The sequence below is a fragment of the Lepeophtheirus salmonis genome, chromosome 9, assembly GCF_016086655.4.
Source record: "Lepeophtheirus salmonis chromosome 9, UVic_Lsal_1.4, whole genome shotgun sequence".
NCBI classification, from domain to species: domain Eukaryota; kingdom Metazoa; phylum Arthropoda; class Copepoda; order Siphonostomatoida; family Caligidae; genus Lepeophtheirus; species Lepeophtheirus salmonis.
In genome coordinates, this window is record NC_052139.2 from 4,912,328 (window position 1) to 4,937,899 (window position 25,572).

At 30.8% G+C, this 25,572-nt stretch overlaps 1 protein-coding gene across 1 annotated transcript; it reads right to left on the reverse strand.

The window, feature by feature from the left end:
- Positions 1-8,632: 8,632 nt before the first annotated feature.
- On the reverse strand, positions 8,633-24,791 carry LOC121124533 (uncharacterized). The gene is made up of 3 exons (XM_040719694.2): positions 24,404-24,791; positions 15,999-16,266; positions 8,633-10,953 (listed from the first exon to the last, which is right to left on the reverse strand). Exons 2-3 carry the CDS (start codon positions 16,244-16,246, stop codon positions 10,740-10,742), a joined length of 462 nt encoding a protein of 153 aa, XP_040575628.1. The 5' UTR covers positions 16,247-16,266; positions 24,404-24,791; the 3' UTR covers positions 8,633-10,739.
- Positions 24,792-25,572: the final 781 nt, after the last annotated feature.

A 25,572-nucleotide genomic window follows, 5' to 3' on the forward strand; every position in this document is an offset into this window, starting at 1 on the left:
TTTGTTTGTTTTCTTAGGTAGTTTTCTTTAAGTATCATAATTTCTTTTATGGAATTTTCATTTTCAATCTTGAGTTCCATGGCGTGATTGATTTTATTCAACATCTCCGGACTACATAATGATTTAAAAATTGATTTTTTCTTTACTTCTGTTTGGTAATTCATCCCGAGCACATAATTGTCCCAGAGTGCTCTCCAATTTATAAATTCTTTGAATTTTATATCTTCTTCGATCTGAGGTGGTAGTTTTATGCGTATTTTTACTTCTCTGACACTTGCTGATAGGCGATAGCCTTCCTTCTGTGACTTTCTCATCACTCTCATTTCTCTTTACTTCCCTTATGGTCAATGAAATTATCGAACATTTTCAATCGAGCTTGTTTTTGTTCTTCCATCCTCATTTTCATTATTGTCACTTTAGATTCTTGATTTGTTATTACTACATTCATTTCCAGCTTTTGAATCCGCTCCATAAGTGATTGATTTTCCATTTCTAATTCGCTCTTCGTCCGCATCCTTTTTAATATTTAATTTTTCACGTAGGTTTTTTCAAAATTTCTTAATTACTTATAATTACATATACTTCTTATTTATGTGTTGATACTCATACATTATATTACATCAACAACATGAAGACCATAAAGGTCTGTAACTTCACTGCTTATCAAGTCAGAAATCGTTTGGCCATTAGGAAAAACCTTGAGGACAAGCTTAAGATTAGTAGGAAAACCAAATTGAAGGCCAATGAGGTAAGGAAGACCTCTGACAAGAACCCGTCTATGAAGTACGCCAAGAAGAAGAAGGTGGACCGGTACATAGTTGGCAAGGCCATAAAAAAACCTGAGGGAAAGTCACTCGAGAGGGTGTTAACAGGGGGTTCTGCCGTGGGTAGACTGGAGGGGCTGCATCCCCCTAAATGAAGGAACTTTTGCTTTGTACTAGAAAATTTAATATTTTATTATTTTTTTTCAAAAAATCAAATATTTGGATTTAATTTAATGTTTCACTTTTTTTTGTAAAAAATTTTATAATTGAAATTTAATTGTATAATTTTTTAACCAAAAAATTTAACATTTTGAGAATAGCTATAGATTTTTGAATTTTTTTGTCAAAAAAAAAAAATTTTTTAGTAAAGAGCTGTTAATTTTTGAATTGAAAAAAAAAAATTTTTTTTTCTAATAATAATAGATTTTTGAACTTTTTTCCAAAAAATCTAATAATTCGAGAATAGCTATGGATTTTGGAAATTAAAAAAAAATAATATTTTGAGAGTAGCTTTTGATTTTGGAAATTTGTTTCAAAGAATTGAATATTTTGAGAATATCTGGGGATTTTTGAAATTTTTTTCGAAAAAATTTAATATTTTGAAAAAGTTTTTCAAATTTTAAAGAAAAAAATAATTTTTCTATTTTTTTGGATTTTTTCTCAAAAAATTTCAAAAGCTAGCTCCCCTCCCCCCAATAAAAAAAGATAAATAAATTAAGATAATCCTGCGGATACCACTTAATAAATTAAAGTTGGGAAGCTAATCTTTCAGTTATGTGAATGGAACTTTTTAGTCAAAATCATTAAACTTATCAAAAAATGTGATTGACTTTTTTTTTATCCCAGTATGAGAACAATTAGCTACCTACCAATTGATTTTAGGTCTATTTTCTGTTGTTGTTGTTGTTTTTTTGGTGGAAATGTTGGGAGATACAATAAAGGGATAAAGTGCTTAGAATCAAGATAAAGTCGTGTTCCGATGCACCAGATTTTTCCCAAATGTGTTCACTAAGAATTGTTGTGCTCGGAGTTGGGACTAAGGAGTTTATTATTACTATATCCTACGATGAATCCTTTGATAGTAATGTATGTATTGATTTGATAAAAAAAGAATTAATCAACTTTGAAATTCAGGAAATAATGCACTGAGCATGATTAATTCCTGAATAAAAAAAGTTGACTTGTCAATAAAGATAAATATACATTTATTTAAAACTAGTAGGAAAATAAAATTTGTCAATAACTTTTTCCTGTAATTAATCAACAAGTTGTATAATTTTTACTGTCAAAATGATTAGGGTAGCGATAAGCATCAATGAAGAACAAAATATCTAGTGATAACTTCATCATCGGCCCTGTAATTTTTTTTTTACTTCTTCTGATTTCAAGGACATTCTAAATAATATTCCGGTTAGGTGTTCATCAAATTAAAAGTAATTGAATTACAATTAGTATTTTTAGTATTCTTTGCTTACCGTTAAGAGTAAAAAAAACTGCATTGATGAACAATAGTCCTGGTTTAACCCTATATGGTCCTTTGAGAACTACCTAATAAAAGTCTATTTTTTTACGGAGCGAGTTAGTAATTAATATTTAAAACGATTATATACTTGTATTATCGACCGGGTGCAACGTTGAAATCTGAGCAAAGAGCTATTGGTAAATTGATAGGTTTTGGTTAGTTTTTCAGAGACTGACTATAATAAAGCTAGACACGTCGAGCATTTCATAACACTGAAAATATTTCATTTCTTTATCTTTTTTTTAATTTATCAAAAAAATAGCTTCTGAACGTGAACCTCGTTTCAAAATCCACATGCTTCTTGATAAAGGAAATAAAATATGCGGCTCACTTTCTCCCATGGGTTCGAGCTAACTTCCTGGATGGTAATGTGCTCCTGCAACAAGACAGCGCCCATGTGCACAATGCCACTCAAAGATGGTTGAGCAATAACTTCAGATTCTGGCCGAAATAAATATGGTCCCGTGTTCACCTGACGCCAAACCATTGGATTACGCCTTCTGGTTGCATGTAGAGGGTAGGGCCTGTATCCATAGGGACAAAAACATAGTGGCCTTGAAGGCCAAGGTAAAAGAATACTGTGCCGATATGTCCGCAGAATGCATAAAAAGACGTACCAAGCCTTTGTGAGGCATCTAGAGGGCATCGTGACAACATAGCGTTACAGCTGGTCTCCAAATATTTCTTCTACATGTCTAGCGGCTACGAAAATATATCTCGTTAAAGTTAAAAGTATTGATTTTTCAGATTTCCAAGTCGCACCCGGGGCATCAAAATCAATTAAAAGTTAAAAAAGTACTTTCTTGTAGGTAGAGTTATTATCAGGGATGAAATTGATATTTCTGTCGGTATGCTATAAATAAAGAATACACAAATTAACGTACTAACCCTGACAATTTGAAGAATGATTCCGGGAAGATCGGTATAATTGTCATGAAGTTTAATTAAATTACCTGCTAGCAGCTATGAGATGAAGAGAATGAACGTAAATCCTACTCTTTATCTGATAAGGACATATACTGGGATTACTCTGATGTGGATCCTCAAATTCTACTCCGAGTCCACCAAGTAGTGACACCTTTAATTCCTCAAGAAAACCTCAGTGTTACCCTTCTCGTCTTTCATGAACTAGTGCTTACTTCAAAAATTACTTCTCTCTTGAATAATAAATGCAATAATTGAATATTTATTGGATGGTCAACATTATTAAAGATGTAATTTTAATATGTTTGGGAGGATAGCTGCAGAGCTGTCATCAAGTTGCATTAAATTTGCTACGAGCAGTTATGAAAGGAAGGAAAGGAACAAAAGACCAAAAGAAATTATATTCAGAGTCCAACAGGTAGAAGGTGAAGAAATTATCAAAAATCTCAGTCTGTATCTTACAAGGACATTTTCTAAAATTACTCCCTAATCAATCATTAGTGCTACTCATCGTTTAAGACACAGGAATTACTTCTATCATCAAGAATAAATTAATAATAATAACAGCTTTAGAAAATTTGAAAAAATCAAATGGTCGAGTGGTTCATAGTAAAGGGGAGAATTGTTATGAATTTTTTTTTTTTAATTCTTTAAAAAATAATAATAATAACCGCGTTGTGAACACGAACAGAAAGAGCATCGTAAATTTCTAGTTGGCTTTTGACGCGTGTAGGTAGTAACAATGTAAAATATGGCAAATCTATTCTTTTCAGATCTCTATACTCGACGCACAATAATTCACGACTGAACAAGCCAAGTGCAATACTGTCAAATAAAGCGTTTCTGGTATATATTTAAACCCTTACAACGCTTTCTCGTATGATTCGATGTGACCAATAATGAACAAAATATACTTAGTTAAAAAAGGGGCCGGAAATACGAAATTACTTTTTCCCCAACCTAATATGTAGAGCGACCGAGTTTTTACTGAAGAGGTTGTTATCGACTCCATATGACATCTATGTAAGTATAAGTATCTCATATAGCGGGGACATACAAAAGCTGACATAACATCAAGTGACACTAACGCCCTCAAGCAATCTATAGATATCTTTATTCGTCCCATACTACCTTAATTTTGGAAGAATTTGAACCATGAATTACTTTATATCTGGCGACTACACTATGTGACCTTTATTGTATCTTTCAACCTGTACTCCAAAAAGAAATAAAATCTTCTCAACGTTTTCAGTATTCTTCATGAAATAGTAAGGATTTAGTCTCAGGTTAATTAATTTACGTTTGGAACACAAGCTAGGGACAGGAAGAGTAGGAAAATCTACAGTTGACTGAAAATCAGGCAAAGCTTTATATAAGTGGGAAGATACCATATGAGCTGATACCAATACTGTCCATACGTATTATTATGGTTACAAATCGTAAGCTTTTTCAGTTTTTAAGAAAAAAAAATCCGAAAATTAATGTGTTAACTCTGACAATTGGAAGAATGTTTGAGAGGAGAGCAGTTTAGGCACCATGACGTTTCCCTAGACACGCTGTTACCTCACTAACACAAAAATACCCTATGTATTTTGTTGTCAGCTGTAGATTCACTCATCTAACATCATAGCTATTGCATATATATATATATATTTATTTTTTGAAATATAAACGATGTAATAAGTTGTTCTATACGTATGCTCCGTTCCCAAAAGGATAGGAGTATGATTTCTTGTTGATCCCTCGTCGTTAATATATAATGGGCATCTTAATATTTCCATGAAGAAATTTTGTCCATTACTTAGTAATATTAGAATACAGTATCGAATAAAACACTATTGAAGATTTTACTATCATGAAATATATATATGTAGTAATTAATTTTAATAATTGTGGATAAATAATATTACGAAAATGATTTTCTGGGTGGACTTAAGAGATAAATAGTGGTTGATATGATTGACTTATTTGGCTAACAGCCAGCTGATTTTGTGCCTTTTTTCTGTTTCTTTTTGGAAGAAATGTTGTGCGATGCAATAAAGGTAATATGACTTGTCTGTATGTTTACTAACATGAACAAATTTTTTTAAAATGTTCCATTAAGTTGGCTGCAATAAACTGTGAGATGAAGGAAATAAATACGAGTCCCACTCTGTATCAAAGAAGGGCATAAATACCTCCTCTTTTGATCTTTCATTCTACTCTGAGTCCAATAAGGACTTACACTTATAACTATCGGGTAATCCATAAACACACACTGTTCAGGTACCCAAAAAAAAACAAAATCTCGCACACTAAAAAATGCTTAAAATTTACAGCCCCAAGTATTAGGATAAACTTCCTGGTACTTTCAGGTCCTGTTGAAGTAATTTTTACAAAAATGTATTAAAAAATCGTGAAAAAGTTAATTTTATAATTATAAATGCATTGTATAAAATTTGAAGTACATACCTATTGCTCGAGTAATTAATAGTTATAATTCTGAAAAGGATTTTTCAGTTAGTGATAAGATGATCTCTTATACGTACGTTAATAACAAACGTCATTATATAATGATAAAAATACAAATATTTCATGTTTGGCAGATGTTTTGCAAAATATAAAAATCGAGAATGAATTATGCAATCCTTTGCTGATCTGTAGATAAATAAATAGTTGTTCTGTATTAAGTAGTGTTGGGTTTCGATCTGAAAATGATAGACCGATTTGAGATCTTTTTCAATTTTGTACAGCGAACTAATTCGATCCTTTAAAAAAATTTGGTCTTGACCGGTCTCAGAGAAAAAGTCGGTCCGGATTTGTCTCATTTAAAATGTACTTTAGGTTAATTCTATAGATGAATTGTCGAGGATGTTATGTGTTTTTCAAAACTGTGAACATCGGAAAAATACGACTTATGAAGTTAAAGGTGTTGCATAAATCATATTTGTACAACTCAAAAATCAGGAAAGCAAAGAAAATCTGTACATATTTTGACGTATAAGTTCGCGGTCTGGACCGGAATATCAGGCCCAATCGATCTAGGAAAAATCACTTAAGATTAAACTGAAAAAAAAAAAAGGTCTTGGATCGATTCTCAACATTAGTACTGAGCTGCTTGTTATATGTTTTTTGAATGAGGAAATAAATTAATGCCATAATTACTGCATTTAAAATAACATTAGTGCAGGAAATATACTGTAAAATTATATTGAAAATATATATGTATATTAGGCGAGAATGCTTACTTCAGAGGGATAAATTAACATCACGACGACTGACTAAATATTGAACAAAAGTAACAACGGTTTATTCTTTAAATTTTCAAAAGGTAGTTTTTTTATTACAAACAAACCCAATAGTGTTGAGAATTGGTCCAGCCCCGATTTTTTTTTCGGTTCGGTCTTAAGTGATTTTTTCTAGACCGATTTTTTGGTCTCACTTTGTGGACCGATTTTGATTTGGTCTCATATTTTATGAGAGACCAATTTTATTTTCGAGATCAAATGTCATTCATTTTTTCCCAAAAAATCTCAAAAGTACTGGATAAATTATAGAACAAATACTATATACATATAATAGACGGTGGGACCAAAATTCATCCGAGCTATCTCTTTTTGAAACTTCCTATAATGTCATTGTACTTGAAAAAAAATATGACGTCATGTTATAAACATATCTGTAAAATCGGTCAAGACCCAATTTTTTGGAACCGAACTAGACCGAAAGTATAAAAATTCATTACTTAAGCCATAGGAATGAGGTTTATTTAATATGGCTATACTTTTATTTGTAATTAAATTTAGCTATTCAAGTTGTTTTAACGATTTTAAATAGTAAATAAATACTATGTATAAATAGATTTATTTAAAAACATACATTTTTGAAAATATATGTTTTTTACCAATCATTAGAAAAATTAGTTAAATTCGACTTTTTATTGGGAATATAATTTTTTGAAAATGTTCCTCAGAAAATATTTTGCCATGAACAAATTTTATAGAATATAATTATGGTTATATATTTTATGTTGTCATTTATTCAAAAAAGAAATAAAACAAGACCTGAGTTAAATCACATACCCGACATTCCTCACTCTCTTAACTCTTAATATTTTCCAATTTGTAGTGTTTTTCAGCTCATAGCCATGCCTTGAGATAAATATAGGCATTTGTATTATTATGAATATTCATGGTTTTAGCTTTTTAATCTACTCTAGAGGATACTTTGATAGCCAGACAATATGAGCAACTAAGTTTGTTTGACCCAAGACACCTAGAGACAAGGTATATCAAAGACACTGTTTCCATTATTTTTTTTAAAGCATACCCAATTTTGTGACGTAATTAGTATAACAAATTTATAAAAGAAATAATGTATATTATATAATCTGTTGTCGGACACTCAACATTAAGATAAATTAAATCATCTTTTTTACGTCAAGTCTATCTGGCATGGTAGCATGGTAGAATATATAGATTGTTCCTAAGTATATTGGTTTGACATAGTATGTTGACTTTAAATAGTTAAAATCTTACAGTTGGATGATTTGGACAAAAGTTTATAACCGATATAAGTTGATCATAATAATTAATAGTAATTTTTTAGAGCATAATTATGATTCTAATACTATGAACTATAGTCTTAATTAATTATTTATGTTTCTAGTTAAATCTCAAAACAAATACATAACCTTGTCCGAAACGTTGACTTCTATTAAAATTACATTAGATGAACCTTAGTCAAAAGATGTGAATACAATTAACTGTGCAAAAAAAGTTCATGCGCATATACTAAATTTCAGACGAATCAGTAAGAAAAAAATTCTTGATTGATATACATGAAGCCTCTTTCCCTTGAAGTCTCTTTAGTTGTATATATATTGGCTATTTTATTATTTCTATGAAGAAGTTTTGGCTATCATATAAAAACACAAATGTGTAGCTGCACTTTTAATAAAATATTATCTAGTAATATTATAATACAGTATCGCATATCACACTATGTAGGATTTTAATATTATAAAGTATATATACTAAATGTGATTCATTTTAAAAATTGTGGATGAATAATATGATTATGATAGTCCTGGAAGTACTTAAGAGATAAATAGCAGTTGATGTGATTGACTTATTTGGTTAACTACCAGATGATTTTTGTCTTTTTTTTATTTTTATGAAAGGCTGTGTGATACAATAGAGGTAACGACGTGTTAACTAAGTAAAAATTTAATATACTCGTATTATATTGCACGAATGAAGACATTAATATTTTTTACAAGATATGTGCAATGCTTTTTATCTTTACCTCAATAAATCCTCGACATTTGTAGGAAATATTATATTGATCGACATTTAAGGACCAGCCCCAATTACCTTTGGTCTTCAAGACCGATAAGATCGGACCGAATAAATAAGGATCGACACAACACTAGTCACCACAATATCATTAATTTTACATGGTTTTATTATTATATCTAGCATTTTAAAAGAAATATTTCTATAATTAATTATTTATATATTCATTGTCCAGTGCTAACTTTTTTTATACGAATCTATGACATAATTGTTATTTATCAAATTTACTCTACACTGATAAAGTATGACTGACAGTCCCGAATTTTTTAATGTCTATATACATATATGTACTATATAATAGATTTGTTGCAAAATTATTATCATCACATGGGGTAAGTAAGTAGTGACACTAACTGATGCACACAGAGTGTCCGCAGCTTAATGATAACATCAGCAATATGAAGAATTGTAAATAAATAAATGCTTTAGATTCGTCATGTATATATGTACATATGTATGTGAGTTCCTCACTAGTCTTGAATTCAACCTTATATTGACTCTTATGTCGTTATTGGTATGTTATCTCATCACACATATAAAAAATGGGAAAATAAATAACACAGAAAGATTGAATGAAGTTTTGATATAATATGCATATGTGGCCAGTTAGTACAAAAGCAACCTAGAATATTTTTTCTCAAAATTGACCACAGATATATTACATTTGTATTCTTTGACGAATTATTATCAATTTATATTAACAAAATATTATCTGTGCCGCAGGTTAATTCTACTTAAAGTATCCAAAATTGATCGTCACAATATCAGAATGAGAAATTGAGAGATTTTATTTGAAATACCGTATTGTGGAAAAATTAAGTTTTTTAAACCAAATAAAGTTTATTAGTTATAATTTAAATTCTTGGGTATCTTAACTAATCTCACAAATTTGAGTTCATACACTATAATTGACTCAAAAAGGTCTAATAAGCATTGGGCTGTAGGCATAGAATGTGCAAAGTAAAATCGTGGACTTGACTTTAAATCAATATGGATTACTTTAGGGTAACCATTTTGAAATACTGGGTAGCGTTATTAAAAATAAGGAATATTCCACCTCATAAACAATAAAAAACCCTTTCAACAGTTGTCAGTATGGAGGCGAAAAGCCAAAGGGAGTCCTATTTATTACACGCCAAGTGAGTGTCGATATTATGAACGTGCTAAGGTGTTCCTTGAGTCTTTTTTACAAGATTAAAAGCATGCTGACTTTAAGTCAGAGCATTGTGAGGTCGAAAATCGAAATTATGGAGGACTTGGACACTGCAATCATTACAAGTCTGGCCAAGTCGATGAAGCAACTTTCCAAGGCTATCAATGTCAGCGATTGGACTGTGAGGGGGTATGTGAAGGATTTGAGGATGGCTTCTTATTTACAATGATATCAGCAACTACTTTCAACCGCATCCAAGGTCAACCGGTCAAGAAAGGCAAGAAATTATTGACTTGATTAAGGTATAGAATCGGTTTGGCCACCCTCATTCCCAAACTGTTTCCCCCTCAACTATACCAATTTGATCGTAGTCGAGAAAAAAGAGTCTTGCTACTCCTTAGCGAAATTTGGATGACCTCTATGGAGTAGCATTGGGTGAACATGTTCGATCCCTAAATCAAGAATTAATGCCGCGCCATTAGGCCCAAGTTGGAGGTCATGGAAATTATTTTGAAAAATAGAAAGCTACATGAATAAAGAAGTTGTACTCCTTTTTATTATTGTGAAAGTGTAGCCTATTTATTCACTATCAAAATGTCCAGGGTTTTACCTTTCACACTGTACATGAATTAAAATATTATTTGTAATAAATTGAGATTTTCTCCTTGTCTTAACTTTTGTTCTAGATTGTGCTTATTTTGAAGCAACAAATTGCACCTAAATTGTCCAAAACTGATTGTCACAATATAATAATGGTAAATTATGAAAGTTTAGTTAAAAGGCCATATCGGGGGCGGCCATATAAGTCCCTTAAATCAAGCAAAGGTAAACTATAAGCATGGTATTCTTGGGTATCTTAAATTATCCAACTAAATTTAATTGTAAGCCAATAATTAACTCTAATATGCTAGGGAATATTGGACTTAATGTGTACATGAATTAAAAAAATAAATTGGGACTTTCTTTTTTCTTGGTTTGTGTTTAAGACTGTTTTTTTTTATCTTGACGCACGACATAAAAAATAAACATTAATGTATTAATTAATTCACAGAACTTTTGTTCTTGATTATTGTTTGATTTTTTTCGTTTATCTCATGAACTAAAGTTGTTTTTGCAGCGGATCTCGGAGCAATGGGCGGCTTTTTGGAATTAGGAGACTCCTGGTGTGATTTCTTGGGATTATTTTTCTTTGCTCTTGGTTCTTGTGTCTTTTCCAAAGTAATATTTTTCGGGAGAGGAATGTCCGATTTTGGTCTGAAATTAGGATATGTATATTATTACTAGGTATTCAAATCGTACGTTTGTTAATATATTTGTGAAGATTGTACACGGCGTTACATTACCCAAACAAAAATATACACTATACTTTATTTTCATTTGTTCGATGTTTCTGCTCGACACCCCCCCCCCCTCCCCAATCAGTGCTCTGAACGTTGATTGGTTGAATTAGTTACATAGTTCGTAAAAGTTGGCTAACTACCAACTGATTTTAAGGCCCCTTTTCCGTTTGATTTCGTATGAAAGATTGCGTGATCCAATAAAGTAATGAAGTAACAATAGTAAAGATTTTAGGCAAAGCAACATGGTTTATTTTGTTGTCAGCTGTCGATGTTTCAAAATCTTTTCCCCTAATCAATGTTTTGAGCGTTGTTTTGTTGAACTTTCGTGATGTTTTGAATAATGATCAACAAATTACTGAATAAAAGCCCCATAGTTTGGAAAAATAGCCCAACCAATGACTGAATTTAGGACTTTACTCTGTTTTTCTTTCTGTATAAAAGGTTGCAAATACGTGTTAAATTTCGTAGATATAAATAATTTACAAATTCATTAGTATTGTGTCGACTTTTCCATCGAACTGGGTAGAGTCGTTAAGATAAAAAATCAAAAATCAAATCAAATGCTCACTGTCATTTTAAGTATTTACATTCAATGAAATACTTTCAGTGTTTACTTTACGTAGTACGTACCTACTTTTCAAGAGCTTTTGGGCCCGTTTTTTTTTTTTTTTTTTTTAAATTTTTAAGTAACTGTGAGACCGTGCAATTCCCTAAAAACTACAGCATATACAGGGAAGTATTTTTGAATACAGAGAATTTAAGTATAATTTATATTACAATTTATTTCCTAAAATTAATTCACCAATTTACAAATCTTTTCCTCTTACATGACGGGCTCTATTATATTGAAGTCAACCACTCAAATAAACCAACTTCAACGTCAGGTTCCAAACGGGCCCTGAACCTGGCACAAGCCTTGATTAGAAAATTCCTGCCCACGTTGTTGGACAATGCCTCAAGAATGGAAGCCCTTAAGGAGTCAACTGTGCTATGTGCATATTTATTTAACTTCCTCTCCAAGACACTTGACCCATAGTAGTACTAGGGCTTAAGATCCACATTTCCCTTGCCCATTAAATAAAAGTCTTAAAAATGTTGGCTTTTCCGGAATAAATGCCTTTCCAATTACTTAATGGAGACAAACCGTACTAATTTAAAATTATAGCATGACATAATATCTCTTCACATTAATTTAAGCTCTACAGAATCATTGCCATTAGAGTTATTTACATTCTTTGGTGTGCATCCGGTACAGATCTACACAGTAATGGCCGTACGGTGTTCGTATTCGGAGGACATCTCAAGGATGTTGTATTTTTTTTTTAAAGTTTTGTCAGCTAAACCTGATGAGCACATTTCCATAAGCATAGATTTCAGAGTTGCCAAGATATTTAGGTCTAGTCTCAACTTGTTCCGGATTTAGAGTCCCTGGACTGTATGTATATTGTCTCGTCCAGGGATGTCCAATCTGAGGACTGCGGGCCACATTACGACACAATACTCATTTTTACTTCAAGTAGTTTTTTTTTAAATTTTTTTGAAACATTATCGCTTTAGAGGAAAACATTTTTATGAGAAAAACAGAGATAATTTTTTTAAGGACGTTTTTTCTAAAAAAACCAAAAAATGAAGTCAATCGATCAAATTATGCAGGCGATGAATTTTTTTAATTTTTTCAAAAAGTAAAAAAAAACCACATCCAAAATATAATCCTGGGGATACCCTCGAAGAGGGTTGCCATATCGGCCTTTTTTTGAAGGAGTTTACGGCTTGAAAAATAATATTTTGCCTAAATATGTAATTAATAATTTTGTTTTATGAAGCCATTTTTCTTGAAATTTAATTTAGTAGCTTTGTGGCCATTAAAATACTTGAAGTGGCAATGCACCCCATTATATTAAAACGTATGACATCCCTGATCTTGTTCGTATTGCGTAAAAAGTTTTAAATCGTCAAACGATAAAAAAAAGAATCATAATTTGCCTCAAAGCCCCACTTGAAAATACATTTCGTTGACTGAGGGACAGGATCTACATCTATAAGCCAACTCAAGTCAATATGGAGTTCAATGGGGTTTTTGTAATTTGAAAATGGTGTCACAATTAGAGACGAATCGAAAAATCATGAGCTTTACTTGAGTCAAACCAAGTGGATCATTGTTCGACTTGACATAACACTATAGGAAATGTGCCTATATTGACTTTGAGTGATATTTACAATGCACATAAATAAATGTCATTTTATTTTTTAAATTAGCAAGTGAATTACATTTTTTAACAAGGAATGACTTTGAGAAATTGCTTGATTTTTCACATAAATCCTAATCTCATTATTCTATTATATTTCATTTTGAATAACTGGCAGTTTTTAACAACTTTTTAAATATAATTAGCTGTATTTTTCTGGAGCGTGTTATTTTAAAATGTTATAACGTATGTTCATTAAACAGCCCATTTTTAGATTAATATTCTGTACTCCTGCACAAAAATCTTTTCCGCTGAGGGTTGATAAAAAAGTGGATTTTGACAAAGTTGAGATCCCTCAGGTGAATTTTAATATGAAAAAATTAAATGTTTAGGTCGAAATTGACCCCTATATCATGATGGTAAAATATGATCCTATGGGTCCTAAATTGTACTTTTTGAACTGATTAGTATTTGGTTTATCGGTAAACAATATTGAGCACCTTATTTTTAATACCAGAATAGCAAAGCTGTCAAAATGAACATCTTTTGTTCTTCATAATAATCCTATCATTTCCAATTCATCTTAGAACTGTTTTATATCTCATATGCATTCACACAACAATTTATCGGTTACCAATTGCCACTGCATTAGAAATGAGTTCTTAATTTGGAAGAACAACCATTTCACCATTTCTCGGTTACCACTACATTAGAAATGAGTTCTTAATTTAGAAGATATAACACATTTTACCTAAAACAGCGAAAGAGTTACTTCGACAGTTTTATTAGGATAGGTCAAGAATGTCACAATCTAAATCGGAACTGAGTTCGATCAAAATATATACTTATTTAACAATTATGCCAAACATTAAATTTCGGAGGAAAAAAGACTATATTGATGCATTAATATTGTGACGATAACAATATTTTCGTAATGATTTCGATATCAAAATAAGTATCAGTATTTAAGTACTTTTTCGACTAAAAATATAAAACAAAAATGTCATTAAAGGCACTTACAAAGGACTACACAAAGTTATTGTTTGGGATGGGGTCTAGCTCCAAAATTTGATAACATTTTTTGAAAATAAAAGTTTTGATTGTTGGGGTCAGAAATTTGAGAGGTTCCATCATCAATGGTCAATTTTTTAATGAAGCATTGGAACTAAAGGTATCGGCTCCAATACAAGTTTAGTATGGTTGGGTATCACTACAGTATTGGTACACCAAACGAGACCAGAGTACATTAAGTTGCTAGTGGATAATTTTACTTTGAAACATTTACAGAAATAGTTTTTGAATATTTATTTTCAGTATTTTACAATAAGGATTTTTGCAGTACATATATTTAGGATTTTGTTAGGTTTGATATGTTATTTTGTGATATTGACCGTCTACTATATGTCTCTGCAAGCAGTAAATATAGACAAAAATTGGGAAAACGATAATCTGAAATGACATGCCTACTCTACATGCTAATAAACGCAATTTAAAAGTTGCAGTAAATTTGGCTATCATAGATTTTCAGAGTCTAAGATGTGCTAAAGGATTTGCGGTTTCCCTGTTTCATTTAATATAAAATAGTAAAATTTACTCTAGTTGAAGTGTATGACCCTTCATTTTACCTCGAGCATTTTCGTCTCTTAGAAATTTTGCTGCATGACATATCAGCCACCTTTTTTGATGTTAGAGATTCGAACTTCCTCTTCATTTATTATAATGCAAAGAAAATGTGCCAAACATAGACCTTTTGACTTGCCACAAAAATGGGAAAAGGTAAAAATGGTGTCTCTCACTCTTGTTAAGAAGAATAGTATATTTAGGGCTCAGTTCTAAATTTCAAACGGCTGTATTTACTTCAGCATAGCTAGCTGCCTCACTTATGGGTGTTTAATAACCTTTCACTCTCTCAGGAAAATATTCAATGCATTTGCAGCAAGATACGCAGCCTTTTCCTTAAGGATCCCCCGTTACGAGGATACGGTGTAGATATTGTTCGATTGTTCCCACAATGGTCATGCAAGTTCTACTCAATCCTTAAATGTTTAGTAAGAAGATAACGCATGATGATGAGGACAAGAACATCAAATACATAGTTGTTGTTTGTTTGTCTATTTGAATTTTATCCTTTTCATATTTCATGTACTCATATTTTGTTAGTATATTTTTATATAGTTTGTAAAAAAACATAAGTTATTAATATTGAAGGGTGGGACTTTTCTCCAGGGGGTTAATTTTAAACTTTAACATTTATTTATAATTAATTTTATCACAATCCTTCTTGATGTATTCTATTATTAGTCTTAATATTGTTTATTGATGTATTAGGTTTTAATAAAAACAAGATTTATGTATATATATATATAAATATGTATTGATACCATAAAAGTCGGTCCACAATTCCGTTCAAATCGGTATAGATAAAATTAATCTAAAAAGAAGGTCTTGGGCAGAGTTTCAATACAAATACTTATGTTTGTATTTGTTTCTCCATATGAGAAGAAGATATTTTATTGTTATGTTAAGTATAGAAAGAAAAAAATTATTTCACGTTGACAAAAATACTCAGAGCACTTATAATATACATTTATGTATATAGAATATATTCATAAATGATTTTTAAATGACTTTCTCCTCAAAGCATTTTACATAAAGCCCCTTCGTATTTATGAAGATACATAGATATACATGCATACAACTTCAATTTCCCTTGTGAAATCTTTCTCTAATAACATATTCGCAATAAAATATCTTGTATGAACATTCATTTTACCGTATAGAATTCCTTGGAGAGGTTGAAGCAGAGGACACTAATGGATCATAACTACGAGAAACGCCACAGAATGTATCCTTGTTCCATCGGGGATCATATTGCCACCATTCCTCTTCTTCTTCCTTCCGTTTTTTGTAATATTTGGCACAAGGCATGACACAGTAGTAAATCAATATGAAAATGAGTACGATAATCAGAGCCAACATTGCAAGGAAGGCCTCTGTTCGTGGAACTTCTCCATTTGCCATAATGAAGAAGATGCTACACTCTGTAAATAAGAGAATTATACAGACTAGAGAATAAGAATCAGGTTCCACTTAGGTATTAAACGAATTGGTGCCCCCCACACACTGGAGTCGTCGAAAAAAAGGAGATGCCAGCCGGAAAGTTTGGATTATTTATGTCACGATTTGACAAAAAAGTAAAAAATATAAACATTTAAAAAAAAAAGGGACGTCATTTCAAATATACGAATGGGGATATTCATCGGAAAGTTTGATAAAAACACTCACCCCCAACACACAAAAAGAAGAATAATCCTAGCATCCGTGCAGGGTAATTAAGTACAAGGTGCAACACCATACTATCCTTTTTCGAAAAGGCATAAAAACTAAGGTTAAAAAAAAAAAAAAAAATGTTTCTTTATGATAGTTCAATTTTATTTTAATGTTCCTTTAATTGGTTAGATGGAGTTGTACTGATTAAGTATAAGTAAACATTATAGTATTTCAATTACTTCAACTAACTTAGGAATCTAGTGTGAAGTCCATTAACATAAAGTATATTTCTTTCTTTAGGAATCACATGGGTACGAACTTACGCACATTGAGCTCAACAGAATAATTTATCCCGTGGGCGTGTACACAATTAAATATAAAGTGTTTTTTTTATAGTTTTTAATGACGTCCCCAAGTGTCCTTACACTGGATAAAGATAACTTCAGTATTTTAATACCCGCTGATTTTTTCGTTTTTCTTTAAATAAGTTTTCATTAAGAGGTGTTAGAATTATTTATACAAAAAGAGTTAAATTTAATTTGCAATTTATATTATTTTATAGTTATGAATGATTCGTTGATGAGGTAACGAGTTATTCTCGATTGTGCAAGAGTCTTCAATATGTTGATTTTGAAATTGTATAAAGATAAGTTAATTAGATTACGTAAATATCTGAATAGATTTAGGATAAGTGAGGTATCGCTCAAAAATTGCTCACTATTACCATATTGTAAAAAAAAAATACTCTTTATGCCCTTTTTCGTTTGAAAATGGCGGATTTTTCTTAACTGGTATGAAATAAATAGAGAAAATTTGTGTTCTAGATAGATTACATAGCATCTTTTGATGATTTTTTCGAAGGAAACTCCACTTGCAAAAACCCTCATTCATTAGGCTCTCTTTTTGGAGGTAAAAATATGTATGTGATGAAAGTTATGATTACATGATCGGATATGTGAGGTAGCCAGATTCCGACAACAGCTAGTTAAAGGAAGAAGAAATTGGGCTACTAATTAACTGTTGAATAATCTCCCTTGAATCTTGCAACAAATCAAAACTACGTTTACACCAATTTGCAAAATCCTGATCTTCCATTTATGCAAAAAGGTTAGACGTATAATCATTGGCGGTCATGAAGATACCTCCATCTAACAAGATTTCTGATAATCACGTAAACTGCAAATTTACTCGAACGATTAATCTGTACGTTGAACGGTCTTTTAGTATGATTAAAAATAGCAATATCGATCGTATGTACAAATTAACAGGCGGAAATCTCTCTAAATAAATTATAATAAAAATAAAACAAAGTTCATTACTTTAAATTATCCTAATATAACTGTATTTTTATCTAAATGCAAATTGTTCCATTTTGATATTTTAGATGCTAATTTGTCAATATTTCAGCGCTCTTTTTTTTTTTTTGCTTAGTTTTGCCAAAAAAACTAGTATACTTATGAGATACATTCGATAATGAATATAAAACATATTTAAATTGGAGTTCATCTTCCCGCCTCTAAAAAATGTTTTACTTTAAACAATTGGTTAAATAATTGATTTCATTATAATTAATTTAAAAAAAATTACGGAACCTTACATTGATTATTTATTCAATATTTTGTAAGTGAAATGAAAAATATTTATAAGCTTTCATATATGATCCTTTATTTGCTGAATTTTTGTATGATTCGACTCACTGTGTAGGAACTCTATTCAAGATAACTTAATAAATATTTAATTTTTACAATGCTGGAATTTTTTTTATCAATGAGGGGACTTTAATTCCTATGTTTACAGATATTTATTTTAAAAACAGGACTCTAAATCGAAATTATACTCAAAAAATTGATTTAAAAAAATGCGATAATGGTCAAGCCTTACAACCGAAAATGTTGTTGCATTGTTTAATATTTACGATATTGTCTTCAATTTTTGAGGAAAGTTAGATTAATTGGAGTACAAAAAGAAAGAAAAAAAAAACCTTGTACCGGACCTGCTCGTAATCAGCTCTGATTCCAAGTAATTCTAATACATACAATCAATTTATTTGTATTGCCTACTACAACAACAACATGCCTGTTGTCGAAATAATATTATTATTTGAAGTTTCATTCAAGAAATTGAAAAACATTATGGACAAAGTAATGCATTTATCTATTATTCTTTTTTGTTGTAACTAAAAGTATTGTTTTTGCATAAAATAAACATCTTTTCCCTTATAAACATATAAATATATATATTTATTTATGTCTTGAAGCAAAACAACTTTGCATCAAAGATATTTCAAAGGCAATGTGCATGCCATATTATATCAGAATATTGCGAATGGCATCCCTTCAATAAATATAAAAGATGAAAAAAAAGTTGGTAACTGCAGAAAAATGTCAATAATACTTGATATTTTTATATATCATTAATTTTTTCTAGCTTTTAGTATTATGTTATATTTATAATATCTCCCAACCTTTCCATCTAAAAATATGTCAAAAATATCTTGGCAGATAGCTATTTTCTCAAAGTTATAAGAAGGATATTTTTTGAGGGGAGAGGACGACTTTTTGACAGATTGTCTTTTTTGAACCATATTTTTTTAATGATTTTTTACAATAAATATCAACAAGAATATAAATTATTGATTTCAAATTTTGACAAAAAACTGTCTTTTCGACCAATATTACAGCAAGACTTTAGTCTGGGGAGTGATTACCTACCCCCCTTCCCAGACCTGTATTCACAGGCCTGCCTTTTCTTACCAACTGTGAGGAAAATTGATTGAGGGTAAAAAATTATGATATTTGAGGATCGCACTCGTTTCGTAGATCCTACTCGAGGTTGAAAGAGTAACTCCGAGGATTTGCTGTGAAGTTATAAGTGTAATTCCATGTTGGATTCGGAGTAGAATTGAGGATGATTGACATCGGAGTCATTCCTGTCTATAACGGAATGGGGGTTTTGACATCGGAGTAATTCCTGTCTATAACGGAATGGGGGTTTGTGTTAATGTACTTCATCTCATAGCTTCTCGCAGCTAATTTAAATTAATTTAATTTGAAACGTCCGCAGGACTATTTTTATATATTGTTGCTTTTTTTTCGGGGGTGGGGGTCTTGGTTAAAAAACTAAAAATTCCATAATTCGGTTTGGCTACATCATATACAATTATTAAGTATAAAAAATGAGTTGAATAATTTTAAATGAAGAATTCAGAGTATAGTTTGTGTCAATTCAATTTATTAAAAGAAGCATCAGCAGTAGGTCCACCCTCTAATTATGGGGTTTTTGTTTTTTTTTCTAAAAAAAATTAATTTTATTGGAATAACTATGAAATTGGAAATTTTTTTCCAAAAAATTTATTATTTTAAATTTTTATTCAAAAAAAATTAATTTTCTTATGAATAGGTGTGGATTTTTGATTTTTTTCTCCAAAAAAAAATAATTTTTTGTGAATAGCTATGAATTTTGAAATTTTTTTCCAAAAAATTTAATTTTTTATAAATTACTATGGATTTATGAAATTTTTGTCATTAATTAATTTATTTTTGGATAATAGCATCCATCGTGTATAAATGGTCAAGGTGACTATATATTAAGGATAGGTAGCAAGGAAATTCTACTCCTGTGCTTTATTCATTATCAAGAGAGGCAGAAAAATGTAATGACGTCACTGTTGAGGTACAGAGCACTCTGTCCTATATAATTGTAAAGTAATCATTTTAAAATCCAGGTTTAATTCCTTTTAAGGGAATCCTAATTAAGTAAATAAATTAAGTTAAAATCGATTTCCAATACATATTTCGATTGTTATTCAACTTGACGGTATCCTTGCTTGATACTTTAACGAATAATACAATCAATTTCAGAACTAATTATTTAAAAAAACTAACATTAATTTGCAGTTAGTATATATTAACAATAATGAACTATCTGTTTGTAATCTTATATTAATTTGTTTAATGGGCTAATTTGCCATATTATTACGCAATATAAGAGTTGGGAATAAAAGAATAGCAATAAGTAAAAATTATACCATACATATTTGTTACATATATACATGACTAATAAATATTAATTTATAAATTGACCAATCTGTCCATGTTTTCTCAGATTAGCACTTGTGTTCTTCATTTTGAGCTTTTTATTAAGGTTATTTACTCTAATTCAAGTCCTTGTTTTCAAGAAGGATATGATGACTTCTTTGGGCCAGTTAGGATATAATTAAATTTGATGATTATGCAGCCTTTCAAATACGTTTGGGTTTTTGTCAATTGCGTCTTCATGAATACAATGAAAAGCTTTGAAATGTTTTGCCAAAAAATAAAAAAAAATTCAATCCTGCAATATAAGCCAGACCCTGATCTGAACAATCATTGGAAACTTGAGATGATTCTTTTGTATCTGATGTAATTACTTTTTTGGCTTCAGGAGCTTCTTGAAGTCCAGAATCTTCAAAAGTTTCCTATGATTCAATTGTATCCTCATTTTGGTCATTTTCTTTTATATTTGACAAAAAGAAGTGTCTAGTTATTGATTTCGTAACTATTTCGCCATCATCCTCATCATTTAACTCCTCTTCAAGAACTGGATTTCTTAAGACAAGTTCATGATTTTTTCCTATTAAAATTACTTTTAGTCTTCTGAGGGCTTCTGCTAGGGATGGATGAGTATTGTTTCCTGTGATGGCACAAATCCGTGAGACTAAATTCTCCAGAGAATCTTGATTTAGATGTGTGGTTTAAATGAATTTAATTCCATCATTACTTTGAAGTAATGATATTTTTGGACGAATGGAGAATTAAAATTCTCCATTCGAAATGGAAGCTGAAAAAATTTCCCCCTCACTTCCATGGACAAAACTAACCCCGCCATTTCGTTCAATGCATGCATCTTCTCTTCCAAATGTATACCATACCCACATGCTGTATGATTTAATAGCATTCATACAATGAAACCAATCATTAACTATTTGAATGATTCTAGATTGAAATTATTTCTTGTGCCCATAGATGAATAAAAATGCTTTGGACATTGTGTTAGATAAAAGTCGCAGTTCTAACTCGTTGTCTTGCATTTCCATTACATTGAAGATAGGATTTTTTAGTCACTTTGAAGGTTATCTTCAACTCACCATAATCTTGTTCAAGAATGTCATCTTTAGTCAAAGTTGCAGAATTACGATCAAAATCATTGAACTTATTAATATTAATTGTGTCATTTTTCTCGCAGTCTGAGATCCAAAGACACTGGAGTATCAAATTTTTCTGAGGAAATGCAAAATATTGGCCATTTCGTAGATTGGGAGAGCAGGCCATGGCACAAACACGCTTTGAACTTCGAAATGATGCTATTTTTTCTAAACATATCAAATTAGTGCACTTCACTTTAATGAAATTATCTGGACTGCTGCAAGAATGACGTCTCTACGTCAGCTATCACCAACCAGACTGCCTTAGAATATCCTTGTTGCCTCACATTTATCAATAGTCACCTTGATAAATTGTGTATTGCTTATAGTACTCCCTCATGTAAATCATATAAATATTTTTGATATAAGAAATAATAATGTAATGTATACAAATTGTAAAGAAATTCTAAAACCAAGCCCTCCAAAATATATTCTTGCGGACGTCCCTGTAAAAGGTACAACTTGTACAAAATTGTAACCTGTACACAACATATGTACATTTTTCAAAATGACATTTTATAAGACTTTATGAGTAAAGATCAAAAAGTAACCGATCCCATTGCTACATACAAATATGATTTTATATACAATTCGACATTGACATTGTTTTGTATCATAACCTACCCATTAGTTAATACCTATTTTCTATGAAGGAACAACAAAATACATATGTTTGCTACCCTCAATAATTACGCTTTATTTGCATGCATAAATGTAGTGTAACTTGGCAAATATGTAATATATGTTTTATTGTAATCCTTTGGCCTGAAAAAGGTCAAAGGATATTTACAATTGTATCAAAAGTTTATTGATGTGCATAATATGCATTAATGCAGATGTAATTAAAAGTCTTGAGAAATGAGCTACGTAATTTAAATATCCCAAGTCTCCTGCATAGTGAATGATACTGATGCTTACAAAATAGATAAATCTTGACTATCTAAGCCGCTCCTCATAAGACCTTTCTAAATAATTTTTTCGGTAATATTTATGAAATGACATTTTGTTACGGAGGGAATGTTTAATTTTATTTTAAGAATGGCCAATTCAGAAAAGACCAAGCCTGCTTTTGGCCTTTTTAATAAATTGTGTATATATTTAATTTAATAAAGTTATTTTTTTAGAAAGTAATATTTTGTTTTGGAATAAAATATATATTAGCTTTTTTTATTTTCCTTTTTTCAATAGAACATTTTTCAGACTCAAATATAAATGAAACTTGACTGTGCACGAAGTAGAGCGCAAATCTCCACCAGGTTCATTTTCTTATATTATATTTTGTTTTATATGAAGCATCTTTATTAAACCTACAGGGCCAGGATTCAAAAATTAGAATCCTCTTCTAGGCTGTCTAGCCTCGGTTCTAAAAATCTGACTTTCGAAAGAACAGACAAAAAGCTACAATATGATGTTTGATTTGTTTTTGTGTGATTAAAAATGTCCGATCAACAAACAAAATGGCAAGTCGATCTCTGATAAGAAGATCTTCACAGTGGACGCTGTTCTGAAATGATCGCTTCTTGGCGTAATCAAGAGCTCAAGTCAAGGGAACCTTCAGGACGAAACATTCAGCTCTGTCGGCAGCAAGATGTCTCTCAACGTCTTGAAGGCTAATAAAAGAAAGTTTCTTCATTGCAAACTACAAACTGCACAACTCTTTGGAAAGTGTAGAAACATAGACACAAGTGCCACAACATACAAATTACGATTCGAGTTGTTCCAAAGCTGGTAACGGAACACGAGAGCCACTTCAAGATTAATTTTTTTTCTTTATTTATTTTGGAATAAATTGCTTTGACTTGGAACGTATTGAGCTCGTTTGTTACTTTGTTACTATATACTATTTTATTTTTGGTGTACTATAATTTCAACGTCAAGTAAAGTAAAAAGTTTTTTTAAACATTTTATTACACCATCAGAGTCAACCAGAGTTGAATTTCATTTCTCCTTTTTAAATTTATGATTCATTATTCATGTAAGAAAAACAAATAAATGTGACGTCATATGATATCCGTTTTGTCAGCTGATACAATTGCTGAATCATTCTCGTAATTGGTCTGTTCTATTTAAGTATTATCTGCATTGAGTTTAGTTAAGAACTTCAAGAGAGAAGGTTAGGAGACGGAATTGAATCAGCTGTTGAGCGTTGATGACAGACTGAAAATTCCTTCGATGCCAAAAGAGTTATAAAATAATAATGATTTGTAAAGTATTTTTCTTAATGAAGATGAGTTGATAATTGGTTCATATCAAGAATCCACTATTTTGGACAAATAAAAAAACAACTGGCATTGATATGACCTCTATTGAACTTCTGCAAAAACATACATAGTAGTGAGGAAGAAGATAATTCTTGAGCATGAAATAGTGACCAGTACTAGAAAATACTTTCTATGACTCATACAATTCAAAACAAGAGAACGGCCGTGATGAAATGATCTCAGAAATATATTTGCTCATAGATACTATCCATATTTTCCGAAGCTCCTAAACAAGTTTGCAGATGAGTGCCGGGGAAATGTCCGGCTTTTGTTGGTGCAGACGAAAAGCAATAAAATCATTTTGAAAATAAAGAAAGATAAAAAAGATATTAAATAAGAATTTAATTCTTAATTTTCACTGACTTCCGAACATTAAGCCCTAAAATTGACATTGATCCGGCGACATATCTTTTTTTTTTTTTTTTTGAATTGGAATTAAATTTACATAATATAGAACAAACTTACGCTCTGAACAAATATACGCCTAGTTGAGTCAATCTGAGTTTATTCTTTAAACGTTTCTTCAGAGCCTTGATCGTAAATCATAACAAAGATACTTGGACTTAATACTAACAATAAAACACTATCTCTTCGAATGTCACTCCTAATGTCGTTTCGATTTTCATCAACTAACTTTCTTCACACTTACTTAATTTGTTTTTTTATGATTCTCTGTTGTACGTTATTCACTCACTTTCTTTTTAGTTACTTATTCAGCACAAATTGCTTTTTAGCTTGCCTGAACTTTCGGATACTTTTTCATTTATTCCCATATATTCACGTATCTATGTGCACTACAAAATATCTATAAGGTACTAACTAAAAAATAATGATAGTGATAAAAATGCGTCGTTTTTCTAAGAGTGTAAATTTGAGCCTTCACTTATTCAACAAGGAAGTTTTTTTTTGACGCAATGTAATCATACTTTGAAAGTTTGGAGCATGTAGCAGCCAGTAGTAGTAAGTAGTAGTTCATTACTTACATATATAGTATGAAAAATGAACGTTTGTGTCTATATAGTGTACTGTACTTACTTAAGTCGTTTATTTGTTTGTCGCAGGCCTAAAAAAGACTATAGTTACCTTTGTATAACATTAGAGTACATACATACATTAGAGAGGTTCAATTTTCAACTTTTTTCAAATTACGATTACGGGTAGTGAGGAAAAGTGGACATATAGTATGTAAATTACGGTGTTCATTCATTTGAGGAACAATCATTTCAGCTTGTATGATATCAGCAACATTTTCATAAAGTAAACCAAGGGGCTATATATAGTTGATTTTATCATTTAAGAATGTTGAATATTTCTTCATTCAATGAAGCTAACAGAGTGATAAAAGAGAACCCCAAAAATATGTTCCAAGTCCCTTGAAGCCTTTTCTTAAAAAGAATTAAATACATATAGTTTGGAAGAAAGTTATAAATGGCTCATGAATTAAAGGTTTCCTATGATTAAATATTACAACGAAAATGATCGGAGAATACAAATCCTTGTTTAACGATTCCACATTGTAAGTACCTATCAATTTAATGCGATTCGACTCAATAAGTTTTGTAAATTCATCCCACCTCAGAGGTTTGCAAAGTTGAGACGAAATCCCATAAGGGCCTACGTTGCTCCTAGCAAAT